Source organism: Ovis canadensis, chromosome 1, assembly GCF_042477335.2.
Source record: "Ovis canadensis isolate MfBH-ARS-UI-01 breed Bighorn chromosome 1, ARS-UI_OviCan_v2, whole genome shotgun sequence".
NCBI lineage: Eukaryota > Metazoa > Chordata > Mammalia > Artiodactyla > Bovidae > Ovis > Ovis canadensis.
In genome coordinates, this window is record NC_091245.1 from 188,862,229 (window position 1) to 188,886,799 (window position 24,571).

At 36.5% G+C, this 24,571-nt stretch overlaps 1 protein-coding gene across 2 annotated transcripts in view; it reads left to right on the forward strand.

Moving 5' to 3' along the window:
* Nucleotides 1-794: 794 nt before the first annotated feature.
* The window catches only part of STXBP5L (syntaxin binding protein 5L), a 324,426-nt gene continuing 300,649 nt past the window's right edge, over nt 795-24,571 (forward strand). The window contains exons 1-2 of one of the 2 annotated variants that reach the window (XM_069554728.1): nt 795-1,038; nt 2,063-2,259. In XM_069554728.1, coding sequence (XP_069410829.1) covers nt 2,071-2,259 — 189 coding nt within the window. In that variant the 5' untranslated portion in view covers nt 795-1,038; nt 2,063-2,070. Of the gene's footprint in view, nt 1,117-2,062; nt 2,260-24,571 lie in introns of both variants that reach the window. The other variant, XM_069554732.1, reaches the window with a different exon arrangement.

Sequence of the window (24,571 nt, forward strand, 5' to 3'; positions counted from 1 at the left end):
GTTAGGGCTCAGAACTATTCTGATGCTGGTTTAAAAACCAAAACCAAAACCAAAACCCTGCACTGAATAGTGCATCTTTCAAAATGATTACTGTGACTCATAGAAAAAGCTTAAAATGTATTCTGGACATGGTTTACTAAGTGAGAAAAATGTTTCTTAAATTTTTTTTCGTATATATGAAAATGGGAGGAAAAGCTAGTGTATATATTGGAACAACGTGAACGATTCTTTCCTTAGGATCTTTCCTAATATTTATTTATTAGTATAAATTCTGTAACTATAGCAATGAAATTCCATTTGGCAGATGTGACCTGTTAAGCAAGTATACAAGTTGCATAGCAGTGAGGGGCGACAAGCAGATGCACCCGGAGAGCAGGAAGAGGCTCAGAAGTGATAAACTGCAAAATAGTTGTCCAGTTCGCAGTATTGTCCAGAGTCAGACGTAGGATAAGCCCTCCTGCAGCCCTGAAGGCGCTCAAGTTCGCACGCTTCCTGGCATTCTATTGATTCATACCTGCGTCCTTCAACAGGTAGCGCCAATTACAGCCCCCAAAGCCCGGCCCCCTTGCATACTGGCCAATACCGCTGTCAATCAAATACTTCACAGGCCTTTCTAAATTTTCCCCTCCCCCTTTCATTGGCTCTTCCTTCGACCTATCCACAAATTTCTTCCGCGCCTCTCGACCGCGGAACTTGGCCCTTTTGAGCCCAGGATTGGAGCCGAGGCTGCTTCCGCTCACTGACGTAGCGGAGCTCTCCGCCCTTTTCTCGGGCCCCTTGCGGCCCGGGGAGAAGGAGCCGGGCAAGAGAGAGGGAGGGGGCTCGGGGGCGGGGCTTGCCTCCCACGGCGGGAGGGCGGAGCTTGCGGTGGACCCTGCCTGCCTGCCTGCCCCGTTAGGACCTCGGAGAGCGCCAGGAGCCGCTACCAGAGGGACTGGAGAAGCGGCCGGAGCCGGGCCGGTCGGACGCCTGCGAGCCCGCTTCCCTCCGAATCCCCAGCTTTCCGGGCTGCCAGTCGGCTAGCGGCGACTGAGGAAGGTGCTTAAGTCGGGAGTCAGATAGTCATCCCCCTGGGACGCCGACGCCGCCGTCCAGCCGCGGCTCCCTCGCACCTGTGTGTGTGTCTGTGCGCGTGAGCGCCCGGGCGCGTAGGTCTGCGTGAGGGTGTTTTGTGTGTTCGCGCGCCCGCGGGCTAGAGCCCCGCGCCTAGGCGCTCGGCCTGGGGAGGGACAGCGGGAGCGGCGGCTTTTCTCGCCCCGTCGGCTGAGGCAGGACTTGGGCGCAACCGTCGTCGCCTCTGCCTTACGACCCCCAAGAGCCGCTGCCGTGGTGCTGGAGAGCGGACGCGCGGGTTGGCGCGGCTCCCGCTGCAGGCAGAGCGGGGCGAGGAGGGGTGGAGGGGGAAGAGGGGAGGGGGGAAGCGGAGGGAGAAGCGGAGGTAGTCCGCGCAGCAGCTCTCTCCGCCCGTCGGCTGTTGCTGTGGATCACCTGCAGGTGTTTGGGGGTACGGCTGTTCTGAGTGGGAAACAGAAAAAGCACCCCCCCAAGTCTCTTTTCCTGTTGAGAAAAAGCGAGCGTTGAAGATGTTGGGGGAGACCCCCGAAGGTGGTGGCAGAATAAATACTAGCTCCCTTCCACCACCATTTTTTTGAAAATAAAAATACTCTGAGCTCAACCTTCAGGAGGAAAGCCCGCCTTTAAGAAAGAGATTCTTGGTTTGTGGGACTCTGGTTTGATTGTATAATAATGATGATATAATGCTAATGACGATGATGACACTGCCTTTTATTTTTACCTCGGTGCTGATAAAGCGTAGCTACAGCTGGGGATAAAGCCCTTGAAAATTTGATGTGTGAGGAGGAAATACTGGTGCCCTTGGAGTTTGTGTTTTATATTTTTGAAGGATATGCTTTTTATAATTAAAATTTGATAGATTGATTCCCCCTCTCCTTTTTAAAAAACTCATGTGAAAATGGGGACTGGCTAGTGCCATGACTGATGAAACAAAGCTAAACACTAATTCCATGTATTAAGTCCCCCTTTCCTTTGAATTTCTCCACAGTTTTTAAAATGAAGAAGTTTAATTTCCGAAAAGTTTTGGATGGCTTAACGGCCTCATCCCCTGGCAGTGGCAGCGGCAGTGGCAGTAACAGTGGTGGCGGGGCTGGAAGTGGTTCCACACATCCGGCAGGGACTGCAGGGATTCTCAGAGAGGAGATTCAGGAAACCTTGACTTCAGACTATTTCCAAATTTGTAAGGTAAGTTTTGAATTGGCTTAAAGCTTATTCTTTATTTTACTGCTGTGAGGAAAGAATTAAAACACACCCTCTAAGGGCTGGAAATTGTTCAGATGCTGGTATCAGAGAGTCTGGTGCAGAGAATTTTGTGGGTAAGTCAGTTTGTATTAAGATATTCCAGGCATCAACTTGAAAAGCAGTTATAGTTTAAGGGAAGTATTAATAAGCAAACATTACCAGTAGAATATGCAAGATAATATTAAGATTCAGTCTTGGAATACTTTTAAATTTAATATTTATGTATAAATAGTTAATTCAGTGTTGTCACTCAGAGAAACTAATTTTACTGTTCAGTATAAAAGGATTAAAGCTATTAAGATGTTGCTAGAATTGAAAAGATAAGAGCTAGATGAATACATCCATTAAAAGATCTGAAGGCAGTGTTTGAAATTCTGAATAAAAACGTACCTAGGTTCTTAAATTCTTAATAAACAAATACTATGGGCTTAATACTTATAGGAACTCAAAAATAGACTGTGTTATTGTTTAGTGAGGAAACATTTTAAGTAATTATACTTTAATATTGAGCTAATAAGCAAAAGAGTTTCTGATGGGGAGGGTGGAGAATTTACAAAACAAGCATTGTGTTCATATATAGAAGTAATTGTTTTATTTTCTGACATAAGGGGATTTATAATTTTTATTGTTTTTTTAGGAGGTAGCTTAGAAATGTGCTTTTGACTTTTTATGTTCAATAAAAAAGTTACCAAGTCATTTATATGCATGAGAAGAAATAGTAAATTTTTGAAATCATAGAAATTAAGTATTACTTTTTTGAGTAATTCAACACAAATTTTTTTGAAATTATTAAAATTGTTTTTGTAGTAAACAAATTATGTGTAGTAAATCATGTGTAATGGGGTAAGTTTCAATTATTGTCTTAGTCTGTGTTGCCAGTAGGGTCACTATAAAAACAAGTCTTTAATTATTAAAATATTATAAACTAGTTTACGTAAAAGTGAATTTATTTAGAATTAGGTTAAACAGATTTAGTCCTAACCTGCTCTTTGAAATTTGTATACAGTACAGTTTTATACAAAGTTGTGTACAATTTTATCCTTACTTTAAAATAATAGATATTTTGTCAAATAAGGGAGGAGCTTAATGAGACAAATATGTAAAAGGGCCCTAAAGGCCAGATTTAAACTGCTAGGCAGGGGAATTATGTCCAGATTCTCTAATCTTTGATGTATTACTATTACCATTCTAAGATTCTGAAAACAATTGCCTAAGTGTCTCAGTTCATGAATGTGATAGTAATGCAGGAGAGTTTTAGTAGAGTTAAAATTGATATAGAAAAGATAAACTTCTGAAACAGAATGGCACTGGACTCTTGAGGTTATAGAGCTGGTGGATAAGGTTTTAGGGGAAAGCAAGAGAGGAAAATAGGACAGATAATCACCTACTTATTTATGTAGGCAAGAGATAGTCAGGCAAAGTGGCAAGAGATAGGCAAAGTGGCAAAAGTTAAATATGTATTATTTAAAAAAAAACATATGGCATGGTAGGAAGAACACCGACCTAGGAATAAGAAAATTTGTATTTTATTTAAAGCTCTGTCACTTGTCAGCCATATAACCTTTGGTAAGACATTTATCTCCTTGTGACTTGAATTTCTCATCTGTAGTATGGTGATAGGGCTTCTGTAAGTATTTCTGCTCTTCTTACCTGAAAGGATTGGGAAGATCAAACAAGATGATTAGGTGAAGGCAATGTATAAGTTGGAAGAGGCAATGAAACACACATTTATATTATTGTTAAAGTTTTAAAATCACCTTGTTCTTGATAGAATGACTATAACCAGTGGGCTATAAAATATTAAGTAATAATATTCAAAGAAATTATAAGGATAGATAGCTATGTGTGCTGAACACTAATAGTATTGAACTTTCACCAAGTGGGGAAAGTGCTGTGACATCCTTAGATAGGAATAAAGTTAATTTAAAAAAGTGGTTGCATGATTTTAGGTTTTCTGGATTGTAACAAAATATATAAAGATGGATTAAAGATATCCCAAAATTAAGACTGTTGCTAAAATGGGGAATTAATTTGAACTCACTGATTAAATGTGTAAAAGATATTCATTTCTGAGTACTAAACAGTTGGTACCTTCTAAGTACTTCTGTCTTTTCAGTATGGCTAAAATTAAAGTATGAATCTGCTCTTTTGAAAACCATCTTTTTTTCCGTTATTTGATTGGTCTTCAAATCATATTCTATTTTTTTAGTATTTCCATTATTCCCTTTACATCATCTTCAATACTTGTTTATTCTATCATGTTTTCTTGCTTGGTCTCTTGAAGTCACTTCCTAACTGATCTTCTCACCTCATGTTTTACCCTATTCCAATTCATTTTGTTATAATGGTTATTTCTGAATTATAATGTTATTTATGTCATTATCCTGCTAAAAATTCTATGTTGGTTTCCCTGGAGCAGTTGGTGATCTACAAACAGAAGTCTTTGTTTTTTATATTTGGTTTTGTTATATGATATTATGCCTAGGCAGGTAGTAGGCTAGCATTTGCTAGCCTTATAAAAATACAGGCTTTATAATCAGTGACACATCTCTAAGAATTTCAGGAACAAATGGCGGAAGAAATTTTGGTTCAAGGTCAGCAAAAAACAGGTTAATGCATTGGTTTACTGCAATCTGTTTTAAGTTCAGTGTGTATGCATTTGAATACCCGGTGTTGTTCAGATATTTGTATGGCCTTTTTGAAATATTGAACTGCCTTTTCTGAACTTGAATTTCATGAAAACAGTTTGAAACTACTGCTCTGTACACTAAACTTCAGACTATTTAACTTGATATAGTTCCTTTTGGAAAGGGCTTGTGTTTACCTTTCCATCCTTGTTTCTTTGATGCTCTAGATATAGTGCATTCTCAGAAAGCACCATTTTCTCATATCTCGATGCCTTTTCTTAGCTCACTGCTTCTGATTAGAATATCTCTTCCAGCTTTAATATAATTGGAGAATTCCAGTTACGTTTCATTACTTCATAGTTCAAACACCATCTATATGAAACCAACTCTGACCACTGCCTTCCTCATCTACCTACCCCAGACAGAGTTAGGGTTTCTCCTCATGTCTCTTTTTTCCTGTAGCATCTGCCATGATGTGAATTTAGCAACTTATTGTGTTTTAAAAAGACTTTTGACACTATTATACTATGAACTCTTTGGGAAACAATTATATTTTATTTTCTTCTCATTGTTAGGGTGCTCACTACCTTTTAGGCCAGTGGTTCTCAACTCTGCCTAAAAGAAAGATTTCTAGCTCTACCCTAGTCCTAGAAAATCACAGTTTCTAGGGATGGGGCCTTGGCACTTATATCTTTTAAAAAGTACCCACAGGAGATTCTGATGCACAGTCAATACTGAGAATCAGTATAGTAGGCACTTGATGTACTTTATGAATGAAGTAGCATATCCATGGTTCGTTGATTAATTGAAAGGAGATTGAAGTATAAAGTCATTGATAATGATATATATCTTAAACATTTAAACATGCATCAATTTACAAAGCACCTGATAACCAATCAAGATTTTTCTGTTGCATATTGATTCTCTGATTGAAGTTCTGTGTGGACTTCTTATGCATAAATCATCCCAAATTCATTATGTGCAATTTTCAGTTTTTGTTTGTTTAAAATAGAATAAGGATATTTATGCTTTCAGAGGAAATTTAAGTGTCAGATGATGTATATATACACACACACAGACATATACGTATTTCAGTAAGCAGTTTATACTTGTGTGTATGATGTAGATTATATATATATATATATATATGGAAGTATATACAAAGTATAGATGAACAAACGTATGTGTGTGTATGTATTTTTTCTAGATTCATTTTATGTTTATCCCTACAGTTACATGGCCCATACCTAGTTAGTCTGGGAGCTTGAGAGTGTGAGTATTCTAGCTACAGAGTTTAGTAGTTTTGAACATTTAATGAACCATTAATATCAACCTGTGTTTTACAAAGAGAATGCAAGTTGGTTAAATTAAAATTAGAAAGCTTCATCTGTAAGATATCCCATTTAACCTTCATAACAGTCCTGTAAAGACGTCAATGGTAGTATTATATTTTTCTTTTACTGAGAAGATATCTGAGACCAGAGAATTTACCTCTCCAAAGTTGGTAAGAGACATAGCTAAGTTTAATGCTCTGATTTTTCATCCTCAAATCCAGTACTTTTTCTGCTTTATTTTTCTCACTTATTAGAATAGGCAACATAATTCCTCAGGAAACATAGAGACTTTGAGAAGGTAGAGATTATTCTGTTGCCTCTCCCTTAAAAGTACTTCCCAAATCTGACCATGTCTCTTCTCTTGCTTGGGCTACTATTTATTGCCTTAAAAGAGTTTCTTTTAAGAGTTTCTTAAAAGAGATTCCCCTGCTTTCACTGGGGCCTCACCACAGTCTCATAATAGGTAGAAGAATCCTTTAAAAATTTAAATCATATCATGTCATTCCTGCTCAGAATTTTTCAATGGTTTTTCATTTCTCTTAAAAATAAAATCAGAAGTTCTGTTATGTCTTGCTGCTGCTAAGTCGCTTCAGTCGTGTCCGACTCTGCGACCCCATAGACGGCAGCCCGCCAGGTTCCCCTATCCTTGGGATTCTCCAGGCAATACTGGAGTGGGTTGCCATTTCCTTCTCCAATGAATGAAAGTGAAAAGTGAAAGCGAAGCCGCTCTGTCATGTCTGACTCATAGCGACCCCAGGGACTGCAGCCCACCAGGCTCCTCCGTCCATGGGATTTTCCAGGCAAGAGTACTGGAGTAGGGTGCCATTGCCTTCTCCTGTTATGTCTTATAAAGCTCTAAATGATCTGACCCCAGATAGACATCATTTTCAACTGTTTTCTGTTACTTACTCTGCACCAGCTACACGTGCTTTCTTACTATTTCTCAAAAATGTTCCTGTCTCAGGGCTTTTTGCATTTGCTGTTTCCTTTACATGAACACTTTCCCCCCCTACCCCCAAATAATTACATTATTTGTTGCCTTTATATCATTCAGTTCTTGGTTCAGTTGTTAACTTCTCAGAGAGATCTTCATTGACTACTGCTCATCACCTTTGCTCTCTACCCTTATCCTGATTATGTTTTCTTGATAACACTTACAACTAACTGTTATTAACTTATGTTTACTTGCTTGATTTTTGCTTCGCCTATTATAATATAACTCCATGAGGACAGGGCTTTATTTTGTTCACAACTGTCTCACTAATTCATAGAACAGAGCCTGCCACATAGAAGGCAGTCAAATAATTGTTGAATGAATGAATGAAAACTAGGAATCTCATAGAGTGATGTATTAAGAGAAAACTAGATATTCTGAACAATCTTTTTTGGAAAATACTTTTATTAAATACATCTTATATTACATAAACACAAGGAAGCCATTGAACAAAAGAGTGACACCACTCTAGGAACATGGTACATATTTTTTAGAAAGATATGGAAAAGAAGATTGTAGAAAGATTCAGTTAAATTTATTTAAGTTTTTATTTTTGTTTCCAAATGATTTTTTTAGGGGAACAATTTAGAAGTATTAGATTGACAGTGACAAACACATGGGGTGTTCTAGACCTAATTAACTAAATAGACAAAAATAAATATATCACTAGAAACAGATGGCATAATCCCTAAAGTTTGAATAAATTCTTAAATTAGCCAACTCACTCTTCATCAACATTTATAAGTTGATTTTATAAATGGTCATAGTGTGAGAGCCAACATACAGATAACTAGTGTAACTTCTTACATGGGAATGGATTGTAATCATGATCGTCATACCAGATGTGATATCAGATCTTCCCAGAGAAACAAGTGTAAGGTCAGAAATATAGTCATGGACTGTGGAGAGTTGGGCTTTCCAGGATCTTGAAAAGCTGAAAGGAGATTAATTGCCTAGATATCTTTTCTTCAGGTTTTTCATTGTCTCCATATTCTTCTAATTTAATATCATTTACTTAATATCATTTACTTCTGTAACTGAAGTTGGCACAGTCCATAATTATAGTTCCCTGTTTCTGCAGTTTTCATTCATTCAAGGACCTATACAAGATTGTCTGAGATGTGTGGATTTGTCTCATTCTATACTTATAAATGGGTAGAATAAAAGATAGTACAGTTGACACTGCAAAATCATTTATCATGGATAAAGCATCTGACAAAGACTTCAAGCTCCTGTCACCACAATGGACAGTAGCAAATAGGCAACTTTAAGAATAGTAACTGAGGCAAACCAGATAAATTAAGCACTCTTGTGGGGATTGAGATATTAACAAATTTAAGAGCCAAATATAATTAAAATAAATTAATTTTAAGAACTGGAAAACCAAAGCCAAGCTATTTCAGTGGTCTAAACTCTCAACTTTGCTGACTAAGGTCCGTCTAGTCAAGGCTATGGGTTTTCCAGTGGTCATGTATGGATGTGAGAGTTGGACTGTGAAGAAGGCTGAGCGCCGAAGAATTGATGCTTTTGAACTGTGGTGTTGGAGAAGACTCTTGAGAGTCCCTTGGACTGCAAGGAGATCCAACCAGTCCATTCTGAAGGAGATCAGCCCTGGGATTTCTTTGGAAGGAATGATGCTGAAGCTGAAACTCCAGTACTTTGGCCACCTCATGCGAAGACTTGACTCATTGGAAAAGACTCTGATGCTGGGAGGGATTGGGGGCAGGAGGACAAGGGGACGACAGAGGATGAGATGGCTGGATGGCATCACTGACTCGACAGACGTGAGTCTGAGTGAACTCCGGGAGTTGGTGATGGACAGGGAGGCCTGGTGTGCTGCAATTCATGGGGTCGCAAAGAGTTGGACACGACTGAGCGACTGAACTGAACTGAAAACTCTCTACTTTGCCTATCCTGAGAGCATAAGAGTTCAGGGGCAAGCTCAAGTAAGGGATTATAGATTTGTAGGAAATATGATTACAAATTTTTTAGGTTACCATAGAGAACAATTATGTTTTCTCACAAAAGGTCCTTTGGTACTAGTATATTGTCAGCAAATTGGGCTGTTGGTCTCATTTAGTATGGCAGTTCTTATGTTCTTAAGAATAGTGGTATGATGCTTTGTGTATCTCAATATAGAACTAATTTAAAATCTTATATAGTTTCTGACTTAGGATTATCAGTAGTGATTAAACCAAATTCCTATTTCTTGAAGATTAGTGGATTTCTATAGACCCCTTTTGCCTTCACTTGAAGATGTGCCTGTGAAAAATCATAGTTTCATAGTTTACTTGTAATGATAGAATGATTATATTGGTTTCCTACAATATAGTTCTATGAACCATATACATAGTAGTTTAATAGCAATAACTTTGACTACATCTGTTAGAAGTTTCAAGTAGAAGCCCTGTTTTAAACGCTTTTTAAATTGAGGTTTTTCCTACTTAATTGTCAAAATAAGTATCTTTTATAAAAGATCTTATTTATAGCAAGGGTCCTTTTTTAATTTTAAAAAGGTAACTTTTCTTGATTATTTTTAAAGGGATAATCTTTTAATATGTGTTAAACACAAGTGTTTTTATTTAAAAATATGTATTAAGCATATTTTTTTAAATTTTAATTTTTACTTTATTTTGCTTTACAATACTGTATTGGTTTTGCCATACATTGACATGAATCTGCCATGGGTGTACATGAGTTCCCAATCCTGAAAAGTGATTAAGTTTTAGAAATAAAGAAAATTGTATTTAAAGGATTTATAGAAGGTAGTTGTAAAGAACAGAATATAAAACCTCTAAAAAGTGCATAATAAGCCTACCTGTACAGAGGCTTCATTAAATGGAGCATTCATAGTCACTGAAGGCATACAACAAAAAGGTATTTTGACAAGTTTTATTTTTCCAAAGATATTTATTATACAGAATTGAAAATGGTTAGGACATAAATCATTCTCAACCAACTGACTATAATGAGTGAAATAATGTTTTGGTTGATGTATCAGAGAAATCACTCATGATACTTTCTGGACTTATGTAAAATATTAGGAAGAAGAGTATGATTTTAGTTCTATTGAAGGCCCAGATATACCAATTGTTATTAATGGTATAGAGAATGAATTTGAATATATTATGTAACGATGATACATAATCAATATAATGAATTTTAATTAAAATATGTAGTATTTAATGTATTAATTTTAGTAGCATCTTATAACTGGATTATGTATGTACAGTAAGTATATATCTTGAATTGGAAGTAGCGTAAAAGCAACAAATAATGGGGGTTTTAAATGTAGATTTAAAGAGTAGCCAGAGAAAATTGTTATGTTTTTTCAGTTTTTCTGCTCTGTTAATCACCTGTACATTTCAGTCACATTAGAAATCTGGTACTTTACTTAAATGAAGACAATAAATTAGGCGATCAAGAAAATTGATTGGATGGCTCAATGTTCAGTCTGATTTGTTCACTGTAAATTGACTAAAGACCTGTCTTGAAGTCTTCAAACTAAAAAAGGTTGAAAAGTAGTACAGAAAATTGAGAAGTTAGATTGTGTCTGGGGGAAATATTTACTGACTGTAAACATTTAAGTAGATGGAAATGTAAGGCTAGCAAAAGAGGTGAGAGAACTTAGCACAATGATATGAGGAAAACTCAAAAGTAGAGACAGATAATCTGAAAACTTTCTTTAGAAAGAATATTAAGAAAGAGAACTTCAAGGGTGTCTTAGCATTGCAGAGAGATCAAGGATGGTGGAAACAGAAGAAATGAAAAACAACAAACAAGTCAGAAGTACCAAGAGACAGCTGAATTAGACCAACAGAAAGTTGATTAGGGGAAAGATATTTATAGTAAGATGATGGATAGAATTAAGATCACACGGTAATAGAAAATAGAATTGTTAGAATCAGTAATTTTAAGATTAAGTGTGTAAATTGGTTTTAAATAAGAGAAAAGTGTTGGGAAAGTAGTAGAGATGGTCGATTCTGGTAGCATTTTGGTATATTGTGGGGGACGGGTAATGTAGCTGACCCACGGAAGAAATTGAGGCTACCAGAAAGGGGAAAGTAGCATAGGTAAAAGTACCTGCTCTTTAAGATGATAAGGGTATCTTTCTAACAGAGTTTAGAAATTTGCAATGGCTTATTTTACACAAATGTCACCAGCAGATTATTATTTTGTCAACAATGCTGTTGTCTCCTTTTAGCACCAGACTTAGACCTCCATCATTCATGGTATAGATATACTCTTACAAGATAATTCCCATCTCGCTCTTAAAACCAGGTTAGCAAATGATATAAAAGCTTTGTTGTTTTGTTTTTCAATACAAAGGCAAGCTTCCTTAAACTTGAATTTATAGTTTCTAAAAAACAAAAACAAAATAAGACACAAGAGAAAGAAATATACTGAGCAATAAAAAACTATTTAAACCAGAAAAAGATAGTAAGGGGTCTGAGTTGGAAATTTTTTCTTTACTTGAGGCAAATATATATTTCATTTGAATTCTCAGTAAACTTTATGCTTTATCTCCATATAAAAATTTGTGGGTCTGCTAGAAGATTGTATTAGTTTCTTATTTTGGCTTCAACAAATTACCAAAAACTAATGGCTTAGAACAGCACAAATTATCTTATAATTCAGGAGGTTAGAAGTTAGAAATAGGTGTCACTGGCCTAACATCCAGTCATTGGCAGGACTGCATTTCTTTCTGGAGGGCCTAGGAAAGAGTGTTTTCTTTTCCAGCTTTTATAGGCTATTCACAATTCCTTGACTGGTGGCCCCCTTCTATCTTCAAAATTGAATCTTTCTCACATTGCATCCTTTGACTCTTAACTTTTCTGCTTTCCTCTTCTATGTTTTAAGACACTTGTGATTACATTGGTCCCATAGGATAATCCAGGTTAATTTCCCAATGTTGAGGTCCACTGATTAGCAGCCTTCATATCATCTGTAACCCTTTACTCCTCTTTGCCATATAACCTAATATATTTACAAGTTCTTTCAGGAACCATTATTCTGCCTATCACAGAGATGCTCTTTACTTTCACCTATCTTTTGTTTTTGTTATTTTATGGAAAACATAATATTAAGAACAGATAGTATTATAATAAACTTTTGGCTTCAACAATTTTTGTAAATCTTCACTTACCATTTCATTATTTTAATGCAGACCCCACATGTTATGCCTTTTTATTGAATATCTAAAAAACTTCAGATATCAGATAAAGACTCCCCCCTTTAAAATAATATAAACCCCAACCATTGTCACATCTAAAAACATGAACAAAATTTCTTTTTATAATCTAATATGCAGTTAATGTTTAAATTTCCTAGATTGTTCCATAGTATCATAGTACCAGTTGTGTCTGACTCATTGCTACCCCATGGACTATATAGTCCATGGAATTCTCTAGGCCAGAGTGGGTAGCTGTTCCCTTCTTCCCAACCCAGGGATCAAACCCAGATCTCCCTCATTGCGGGTGGTTTCCTTGCCAGCTGAGCCACAAAGGAAGCCCAAGAATACTGGAGTGGGTAGCCTATCCCTTCTCCAGAGGATCGTCCCGATCCAAGAATCAAACCAGGGTCTCCTGCATTGCAGGCGGATTCTTTACCAACTGAGCTATTGGGGAAGCCCTAGATTGTCCCATAGTATCTTTTTTTTTTTAATTTTTACTTTGCTTTGGAGTATAGCTGATTAGCAGTGTTGTGATAGTTTCAGGTGGACAGCACAGTGACTCACTCATACACATACATGTATCCATTCTCTCCCAAACTCTCCCATCCAGGCTGCTATATAACATTAAGTAGAGTCCCCTGTGCTAAAGAGTAGGTCCCTGTTGGTCATCCATTTTAAATACAGCAATATGTACATGTCTTGGGATCCAAACAAGATTCACATTTCATTTTCATCTGACCTGAACTCATCTTTAGTTCAGTTTGTGTCATGTTACATTTTGTTTTGAGATCTGCTATCCTGTGCTTTTGTGTGTGTTGTTGAATATAGGCTCTTTGATTCATTTCTCAACTGGATGACTATATGTGAGGAAGTGAGTGGGCTGTGCAGTGTACCGCAAGATGAAAAGTAGACTTTAAAAGTTATTTTCTAGAGATGGTCACATCTTTTAAGGAGTTGGAAAAATAATAGTTTAAATCAGTTGTGTCCAACTCTTTGTGACCCCATGGACTATCAGTTCATGGAATTCTTCTCCAGGCCAGAATGCTGGAGTTGGTAACCATTCCCTTCTCCAGGAGATCTTCCTTACCCAGGAATCGAACCCAGGTCTCATGCATCGCAGGCGGGTTCATTACCAGCTGAGCCACCAGGGAAGCCCAGTACTTTAAATTAGCCTGAACTATTCATACCTTGTGTTGCTACTGTTGGGTGTATTTCCCTGAGAATATTAGAAAAGAGGAAAGTGTAAAAGACATAGGATATATCAAAGTAATAAGAGTGGAGTAGATTCTTTAGGTTGTGCTCAATGGTTTTAATTTTTATCTATCAAATTAGTTACTGGAGGGATGGGATCCAGTTACATGTATCTATTTAAGTGAATATTTAAAAGACAAGTGAAAAAAAGAAAGTATTTGCAAGGACTCACTCTGTATACTTAGAATATTATAGCGAGAAGCTGAAAGTAGATGGTCAGGTGTGTTAATGTAGATTTCTACTACATTATAGGATATCAGAGGGCAGTAAGAAGAGAATCAGAATACTGATGAGGAACATACTTTGATATTGAGAACTCCATTTATAAATAATTTGTACACTTGTTACTGGTTACTTATATAATCTGAAAGACTCTTAGTAGTTTATTATTGGATCTTTTTTGCTTTTTTCCAGTTCTGTCTTAACCAAAGTACCTTTGCTACTTGAGGTAATACTCAGTACCCTTTTTAAAATCCTGATTTTATTGAGATGTAATGACATACAGCAGTGTAAAATTTAAGGTGTACAACATAGTGATTTGATATGCATTCATCATTAAGTGATGATCACAAGTTTATGTACATCCATCATCTCATATGGCTTCCCTGGTGGCTCAGAGGTTAAAGCATCTGCCTGCAATGCGGGATACCTGGGTTCGATCGCTGGGTGGGGAAGATCCCCTGGAGAAGGAAATGGCAACCCTCTCCAGTATTCTTGCCTGGAGAACCCCATGGACGGAGGAGCCTGGTGGGCTACAGTCCACGGGGTTGATCTCATATAGGTACATAACTAAAGAAAAATTTTTTTCTTGTGATAAAAACTTGTAGGATTTACTCTTAATAACTTTAATATGTAATCAGCAGTGTTAATTATATTTATCATGTTGTACATTACGTATCTGGTACTTGTTTATTTTGTAACCAGAGGTTTGTACCTTTTGATTTTATCCAGCGCCTAACCCCCTACCCCCAGCCACATCTGGTAACCACAAATCTGATCTCTTTTTCTGTGAGTTTTTTGTTCATTTGTTCTTGACCTACAACACTACATCAGTTCCTATTATGCAACAGAGTGATTCGATATGTCTCTACATTTCAGACTGATCAATATTTAGTACTCTTTTGTTCTGACACAGTATTGGGTATTAGACTAGGCATCAGGTGAATTCATGTACTTATTATATACTTACTTATTGAAAGTCTGTATTATGTATAACTATATTAGGCACTTTTAAACTGGGCCATCATCTTTTTAGAGTGAGTTTGCAAGACTACTACACACTACATGAACCATTTATATTTTTTATGTGGTTAAGGATTTGCATGATGTGTATTTCATTTTCTGTAACTTTTATGAAACTTCTTGTTTTATTCTTTTTTAATAAAAATTTTTAAAAAATGGCTGAAATTCTTTGTTTCTTCCCTCTTTATTGTTTCTTCCTCTTTATTTGTATTTTTGTATCATTTTTAATGTGTTTACTCTCTGTTTCTATTCTCTTGGCTAAAAGGTCTCTTATTCTAAAATGAAAGAACTTGGAAAATGTTTAAAGCCTATTTTTTTGGCCACAATTTTCATTCTCCTAACCAGTCTAATAGTTTTATTGCCACTATTAATATACTAAAAGTCACAGATTCTCTTTTATTTATCAATATTCTCTTGTAAAGTATTTAAACTTGTATGCTTAGTGTAATCCTCAAAGAATTATCTTCAAATCATGCTATTTGATAACTAACCTAATTTCTGTCTTTATAACAAAGCAGGTTTATACATTTATTATAAATTTTTTTATTTAAACATTTTTTTCATATGTTCATGTATTTTATCCTGAGAAGAACTGTAGGTTTAAGAAACTTTGAGAAAGGTAAATACAGAGAGGATAGGTTGCTACAAGCAGAACACTTGATAGTTGAAAGCAACATAGGAAAGAGCAGGGAAAGAATAACTTGACATATAATTTACACATCATAAAATTCACAGATTCTAAGTGCTCACTTCAGTGAGTTTTCAGATATATCTACTTGTGTAACCAGCAGTCACGATATGTATTGGATATCTTATTAAATTCTCTTAAAATTTCTTCTTGCCCCTGTCCAGTCAGTTGCCCACTCCCACTGCTTTCCAAAAGCAACAAATTCTGAACTTTTGTCACCGTAGCTTAGTTTTGCCTGTCCTTGACTTTCATATAAGTAGAATCGTACAACATATATTGTGTGTGTATATTTGTGTGTGTGTGTATCTTCTTTCATGCAGCATAATGTTTTTGTTATATGTCTGTCGAATCTACTAGCAATTTGTCTCTTTTTTATTGCTGAGTAAGCAGCCATGAAATTAAAAGACGCTTACTCCTTGGAAGAAAAGTTATGACCAACCTAGATAGCATATTCAAAAGCAGAGACATTACTTTGCCGACTAAGGTCCATCTAGTCAAGGCTATGGTTTTTCCTGTGGTCATGTATGGATGTGAGAATTGGACTGTGAAGAAGGCTGAGCACCAAAGAATTGATGTTTTTGAACTGTGGTGTTGGAGAAGACTCTTGAGAGTCCCTTGGACTGCAAGGAGATCCAACCAGTCCATTCTGAAGGAGATCAACCCTGGAATTTCTTTGGAAGGAATGATGCTAAAGCTGAAGCTCCAATACTTTGGCCACCTCCTGGGAAGAGTTGACTCATTGGAAAAGACCCTGATGCTGGGAGGGATTGAGGGCAGGAGGAGAAGGGGACGACAGAGGATGAGATGGCTGGATGGCATCACGGACTTGATGGACGTGAGTCTGAGTGAACTTCGGGAGTTGTTGATTGGACAGGGAGGCCTGGCCTGCTGCAATTCATGGGGTTGCAAAGAGTCGGACACAACTGAGCAACTGAACTGAACTGAATTGAACAATCCATCAGTTTCCCAGGCGGCACTAGCGGTAAAAAACCCACCTGCCAATTCAGGAGACATAAGAACTGTGGGTTCGATCCCTGGATTGGGAAGATCTCTTGGAGGAGGGCACAGCAACCCACTCCAGTATTTTTGCCTGGAGAATCCCATGGACAGAGGAGCCTGGAGGGCTACAGTCTGAGGGCTGCAAAGAGTCGGGCACAACTAAAGTGACTTAGCGTGGACGCACGCAGTAGTCCATCAGATATTTTTTATTGAAAAATTATGTTTCCATTATACATATAAACATGCTCATAAGAGAAAATACAACAAGGTAGAGAGAAAGACAATTCTAAATCATTCAGATTTGTACTTTGAAGACTCAGATGCAGATGAATAGTGATTTTTTGAGGTTCATTTTATATCAGCATTTTTCGCTTAGTCTTTTGTTATGTGGAATTAAATTATCACCCAAATGAGAAGAGCGGCTGCTTTTTCCAAGCTTGTATAGCAACGGAGTCAGCGACCATTACTTGCTTTTGGAAAGGCTCAAAGGCCAGCAAGAAAGTGGGGAAAGCTTTATAGTGAAAAAAGGAGTAGGTGTCAGGTATGCTTTTTTAAAAATTGAAGTACAGTTGATTTACCATGTTGTATTAGTTTCAGGTATACGGATCTTTGTTGTTTATTTTATTCATAGTAGTATGTATCTGTTAATCCCAAGCTCCTAATTTATCCCTCCTCCACTCTTCCCTTTGGTAAGTATAAGTTTGCTATGTCTGTGAGTCTATTTCTGATTTGTAAATACGTTCATTTGTATCATTTTTTTAGATATCACATTTAAGTGATATTATATCATGCTCATCTTTCTCTGTGTAACTTATTTCACTTAATATGGTAATCTCTGGGTCCATCCAGGTTGCTGCAAATGGCATTGTTTCAATCTTTCTTTTATGGCTCAATAAGGTAGGCTCTTATTGGAGGCTGTTGACATGGGAAGATGGAGGCAGGCTAGCTGTAAGCAGGGTGTCCTGTGTGATTGGTTTAGGAATCATATTTGGCATATTAGTACTGAATTTGAAGTCTTAGGAGGAGAGGTCTGCAAGAATTAGGGAGCCCAGCAGTCATTGACCACATCTTAATGTTCTGGGCTGATAGTTGCAGAGGTGGTCGTTTGGCTTCCTGGAATCATGCTGCAGGGATTGTGGTTAGGTTTCCTGAGCTTACTGTGGCAGAGTGTTTGGGCCAGAGGTCTGATGTCATACTTGGTCCAGCATCACATATCGTATGCTCAGTCTCTCAGTGGCATTTTGGTTTGTGTTACAGATCTTATGTAGAATTCTACTTACTAGGGTTTTTTTTTTTTTTTTTTTTTTGCTTAGTATTAAGCATAAGTATTTTCTTCATGTTGTAATGAATTTTTTCTTAACATAAATTTAATGGGTTTATAAAACTCCATCTAGTGGATGCACTCTTCCTTTATTATTGGAAATTCTTGTTTCAGTTTTTCCATTCTATTAATAATGGTGTTACAAATGTCTGTGAGCATTAAACTTTCAACATATTTAATATTATTTCCTTAGACTGGATTCCTAGAGGTAAAATAGTTGAGTTATATAGACATATGTAAATTAGGTTATATATATAGGTTTATTTCTTGCTGGATTACTTTCCAAAAGGACTTGACAATTTAAACCCATTTTAGTAACATGTAACTGCCATTTAAATAATACAGTCACCAGCTTTAGATATTTAAAAATATTTTTCCAATTCAGTAGATGAGAAATAGAATTTAAAATTATTTTAATTTGTATTTTTTGATTAGTAGTGACTTTGATTATTTTTCCATATATTTATTATCCAGCTGAGTTTCTTCTTTCATGAATTATTTTTTTCTGTCCTTTGAAAGTGAAAGTGTTAGTCACTTAGTTGTGTCTGACTCTTTGCCACTCCAGTATTCTTGCCTGGGAAATCCCATGGACAGAGGAACCTGCAGCTACAGTCCATGGGATTGCAAAAGAGTTGGACATACCTTAGTGACTAAGCAATAATATCCATACCATACTGACAATTTTCAGGCTAAAGACTGGTCAAAATAATGTGTAGGCTGGGTTTTACAATATTTAAAAGAAAATGCAGTACCTGTACCCATCAATGAAAGATTGTATACATATAGTCAAACAAATCTGGGTTTATTACAACAAAGAGATTACATACTATAGGGAAACATGAGATATTCCAGTAAGAGGATGTTAGGAAGGTCTTTTTGTAGAATTTGTGTTTGTGTTAGATGATTTTAGTAAAGTTCAAAGAAGTATGAATTGAGTGTTGTTAGAAAGTTGGAGACATTTCTGTCATTTGGTATCCTAAGAATTTTTATCCAGGAAGCAGGAGGAATGGTATAAAGCTATAATTGCTGAAGAAGCAGCTGTTGCTTATGCCAGCTAGATGAGGGGAACATTTAATCATTAGTGTGGTTTGTGCAATGTTCTTATGTTTATCTGATCCCCAGACATGGTTCTGCAGTGGTTTTGTTTTTATCTCGCTTCATAGAGTGGCCTTGTTTGATTTTGTTTTTCTGTGAAATTGTTCATGTTCAACAGGAGAACACCATGGCCTGCCTAACTGTTAGTACAGGGCAAGCTCCAGCAGACAGCTGTTAGAGGCTGCTTTTTTTTTTTTTTTATCTTTCAGCAATTTATTACTTTTAAAGTAGCTTTTGGTAAGCAGGCCTGGTTCAATACTTAGACAAGAGAAACTTTTCTTTTTAAAAGCCAACAATCCATATTGATTGATTTGAGTTTGTTATATGATTTTTGGACAACAACTATTGTTTAGTATAATTATTCTGAATAAGTATACTTTTTTGTTTTCATTTGCACTATTTCTCCATTTATTCACATTTTCTTTTCCTCTCCATTTTGAGAAAATAATGCAGATTCTGTTTTCTCCATAAAAATACTCCCTGACAGGCAGCCAGGTAACTCTCTTTTTAGTTTTTTAAGGAACTTCTATACTCTTCTCCATAGTGCCTATACCAATTTACATTCTGACCAACAGTGTAAGAGGGCTCTTTTTTTCTATACCATTTCCATCATTTATTGTTTGTAGACTCTTTGGTGATGACCATTCTGACTGAAATGAGGTAGTACTGCATTGTAGTTTTGATTTGCATTTCTCTAGTAATTAGCAATGTTGAGGATTTTTTCAAGTGCCTTTTGGACATCTGTTTGTCTTCTTTGGAGAAATGTCTGTTTAGGTCTTCTCCCCATTTTTTGATTTGATTGTTTGATTTTTTTTTATTGAGTTGTATGGGCTGTTTGTATATTTTAGAGGTTAATCCCTTGTCTGTCACCTCATTTGCAAATATTTTCTCCCATTCTGTGGGTTTTCTTTTCATTTTATTTATGATTTCTTTGCTATGTAAACACTTTTAAGTTTAACTAGGTTCAATTGTTTACTTTAAAAATATTTTTAAAATATAAATTTGTTTATTTTAATTGGAGGCTAATTACTTTTGTTTTTATTTTATTACTTTTGGAGATAGATTGAAAAAGATATTGCTGTGATTTATGTCAAAGTGTTCTGCCTTTGTTTTCTTCTATTTTTACAGTATTTGGTCTTACATTTAAGTCTTTAATCCATTTTGAGCTTATTTTTGTGTATGGTGTTAGAGAATTTTCTAATTTCACTCCTCTACATGTAGTTTTCCAGTTTTCCCAACACCAGTTATTGAAGACGTTCTTTTCTCCATTGTATAGTTTTTCCTCCTTTGTAGTAGATGAATTTACCATAGGTACATAGGTTTATTTTGGGGATTTCCATATTGTTCCATTGATCTATATTTCTGGTTTTGTGCCAGTACCATACTGTTTTGATTCCTGTAGCTTTGTAGTATAGTCTGAAGTCAGGGAGCTAATTCCTCCAGCTCCATTTTTCATTCTCAAGATTGCTTTTTCTGTTTAGGATCTTCTGTATTTCCATACAAATTAAAAGTTTGCTCTAGTTCTGTGAAAAATGTCATTGGTAATTTGGTAGGGATTGTGTTGAGTCTGTAGATTGCCTTGGGTAATATATTTACTTTAATGGTATTGATTCTTTCAATCCAAAAACACCAGTATTCCTTTCCATCTCCTTGTGTCGTCTTCAGTTTTGTTCATCAGTGCCTTATAGTTCTCAGAGTATAAGGCTTTTGCCTCCTTAGGTAGGTTTATTCCTAGGCATTTTATTCTTTTTGATGTGATGGATAATGAAATTATTTTCCCAATTTCTCTTTCTGATCTTTCATTCTTATTTGTAAATAAATGCAACACACTTCTGTGCATTAATTTTGTATCCTTGCAACTTTACCCAATTCATTGATGAGCTCTAGTAATCTTCTGGTAACATCTTTAGGATTTTCTATGTATATTGTCATGTAATCTGGAATTGTGACAGTTTTACTTCTTCTCTTCCAACTTGGATTCCTTTTATTTCTTTTTCTTCTGAGATTACTGTGGCTGGCACTTCAGAAACTATGTTGAATAAAAGTGGTAAGAGTGGATGTCCGTCTTGTTTCTGATCTTAGAGGAGATGCTTTCAGCTTTTACCATTGAGTATGATGGTAGCTGTGGGTTTGTCGTATGTGACTTTTGTTATGTTGAGGTATGTTCCCTCTGTACCCAATTTCTGGAGAGCTTTTTAACATCATAAATGGATACTGAATTTTATGGAAATCTTTTTCTGCATCTGTTGAGATGTAGCCATTTTAAAATTGAAGCACATAAATGAAGATTTGAAGTAACTCTACCTTTTCTGAGAGTTCAACCAGCAAATTAATTTAGTATTTTTGTATAGCTATAATTATACAAAACTCCACTCACTATGAAAATAAAACTTATTTATAGAAGTAAAACTAATTTTTGAAACCCCTATGGGAAGCTCTGTTGTGTATGAGTGAAGTAAGCTATCTATAATACTCTGATTTTTCTTCTGAACTCTATGATATCAGGTAAGCCAGTTATTTTAACTAAGTTCCAGAGAGAACTTATCTTCTGGCTCACATCACTGCAAACATTTTACAATGCTGAAATAGTTTCACTTCTGTTTTTCAGACCCTTTATTTTTAGTCACGTACTGGCAAACATATATTATTTGATAAAAGAAAATTATGTGAGGTAAAAGAATATCCTTAGCGTACGTATTTGGGGGATAGAGTTGTATTTGGGAACGGGATGGCCAAGCTATGAATGAAACATATTTAAAAACTTAACTTACTGAGTGTTTTGGAGATTTAGGCAAGGAGGTTCATAGGGCATAGTCTCAGAAGGTGATTAATTTGTCTAAAGAGTGTTGTATTCACTTGCTGTAGCGGGATCATATATAGGTAGAGGTTAAGATTCATGATGAAAGGTTGGAAGGAAAGAGTGATGTAGAACTGTGATACCAGTTGGTATCTTGCTTCATTCATTTAGTTGAGCTGTGTTTTTACAAATTAAGTAGGTATCTTGTGGAATAAAATATAGTTGAGGTCTTATTTTTTTTACTCACTTTGACAATCTCTGTCTTTTAATTGGTGTATCTAATCTTGATGTTTAAAACTGTTATTAATGTAGTTGGATTAACATATATTATACTTATTACCAATTTCTGTTTGTTGCTTTTGTTCTTTGTTTTGTTTCCTTGTCATAGACTCTTTTTCTATCTTTTCTGGTTTTAGCCGAACGTTTTATATGATTCAGATTTCTCTCTTTCCTTATCAATTATACTTCTTTTTTATGCTTTTTAGTGGTTGTCCTTGAGTTTGCAATGTACATTTACAACGAATCCAAGTCCTCTTTCAGTTCAGTTCAGTTCATTTCAGTCACTCAGTTGTGTTCGACTCTTTGCAATCCCATGAATCACAGCAAGCCAGGCCTCCCTGTCCATCACCAACTCCCAGAGTTCACTCAAACTCATGTCCATCAAGTCGGTGATGCCATCCAGTCATCTCATCCTCTGTCCCCTTTTCCTCCTGCCCCCAACCCCTCCCAGCATCAGGGTCTTTTCCAATGAGTCAGCTCTTCGCATGAGGTGGCCAAAGTATTGGAGTTTCAGCTTCAGCATCAGTCCCTCCAATGAACATCCAGGACTGATCTCCTTTAGGAGGGACTGGTTGGATCTCCTTGTAGTCCAAGGGGCTCTCAAGAATCTTCTCCAACACCACAGTTCAAAAGCATCAATTCTTCAGCACTCAGCCTTCTTCACAGTCCAACTCTCACATCCATACATGACCACTGGAAAAACCATAGCCTTGACTAGACGGACCTTTGTTGGCAAAGTAATGTCTCTGCTTTTCAATTTGCTATCTAGGTTGGTCATAACTTTCCTTCCAAGGAGTAAGTGTCTTTTAATTTCATGGCTGCAATCACCATCTGCAGTGATTTTGGAGCCCCCCCAAAATAAAGTCTGACATTCTTTCTACTGTTTCCCCATCTATTTCCCATGAAGTGATGGGACCAGATGCCATGATCTTCATTTTCTGAATGTTGAGCTTTAAGCCAACTTTTTCACTCTCCTCTTTCACTTTTATCAAGAGGCTTTTTAGTTCCTCTTCACTTTCTGCCATAAGGGTGGTGTCATCTACATATCTGAGGTTATTGATATTTCTCCCAGCAATCTTGATTCCTCCTCTTTAGTGTATTCCAAATTTCTCCCACCTGTCCCTTTTAACATTACTGTCATTTATTATAATCATCAAATGCATTGTTGCTATTTGCATTATATACATGCATTGTTGCTATTGTTATTTGGAACAGAATATCATCTATTAGATCAATTAAGAATAAGAAATATAAAATTATTTTTAACCTCTGTTTATTCCTTCTCTTACACAGTACTTTTCTTTATGTAGTTTAAGTTTCCGACCTTTATCATTTTCCCTCTACCTGAAGAATTTCTTTTAATGTTTCTTGCAAGGTAGAGCTACTGGTGACAGATTCATTCAATTTTTTTTCTGTGTCTGAGAAAATTTTTATTTCTCTTTCGCTTTTGAGGAATAATTTCACAGCACACAGAAATCCAGGTTGGTGTTTTTATTTTTTTCTTTAAACACATTAAATATTTTACTCCACTGTCTGATTTTTGGGCCCCCAAATCACTGCAGATGGTGACTGCAGCCATGAAATTAAAAGACGCTTGCTCCTTGGAAGAAAAGCTATGACCAATCTAGACAGCATATTAAAAAGCAGAGACATTACTTTACCAACAAAGGTCCGTCTAGTCAAAGCTATGGTTTTTCCAGTAGTCATGTATGGATGTGAGATTTGGACTATAAAGAAAGCTGAGTGCTGAAGAATTGATGCTTTTGAACTGTGGTGTTGGAGAAGACTCTTGAGAGTCCCTTGGACTACAAGGAGATCCAACCAGTCCATCCTAAAGGAAATCAGTCCTGAATATTCATTGGAAGGACTGCTGCTGAAGCTGAAACTCCAGTACTTTGGCCACCTGATGTGAAGAGCTGACTCCTTGAAAAAGACTCTGATGCTGGGAGGGATTGGAAGCAAGAGGAGAAGGGGACAACAGAGGATGAAGTGGCTGGATGGCATCATGGACTCTATGGGCATGAGTTTGAGTAAACTCTGGAAGTTGGTGATGGACGGGGAGGCCTGGCATGCTGCAGTCCATGGGGTTGTATAGAGTCGGACACAACTGAGCAACTGAACTGAACTGTCTTATTGCTTATGTGATTTCAGAAAAGTCTCTTTAGAGAAGTCTGATGTAGTTCTTTTTTTTTCCTCCGATACAATTCTTATGCTTGATTCTCTATGGGTAAAGTTTTGTTCCTCTGACTTCTTTCAAGATTTTTCTCCTGATCTTTGATTTTCTATAGTTTTAATATGAAATGCCTAGATACAGATTTTTTGGTATTTATCCTGGTTGGAATTCTCTTGAGTTTCCTGGAATTGTGATTTGATGTTTTTCATTAATTTTTGGACATTATTGTTTCACAGATTTCTTTCTTCTCTTTCTCATATACCCATTGCATGTGCTACACCT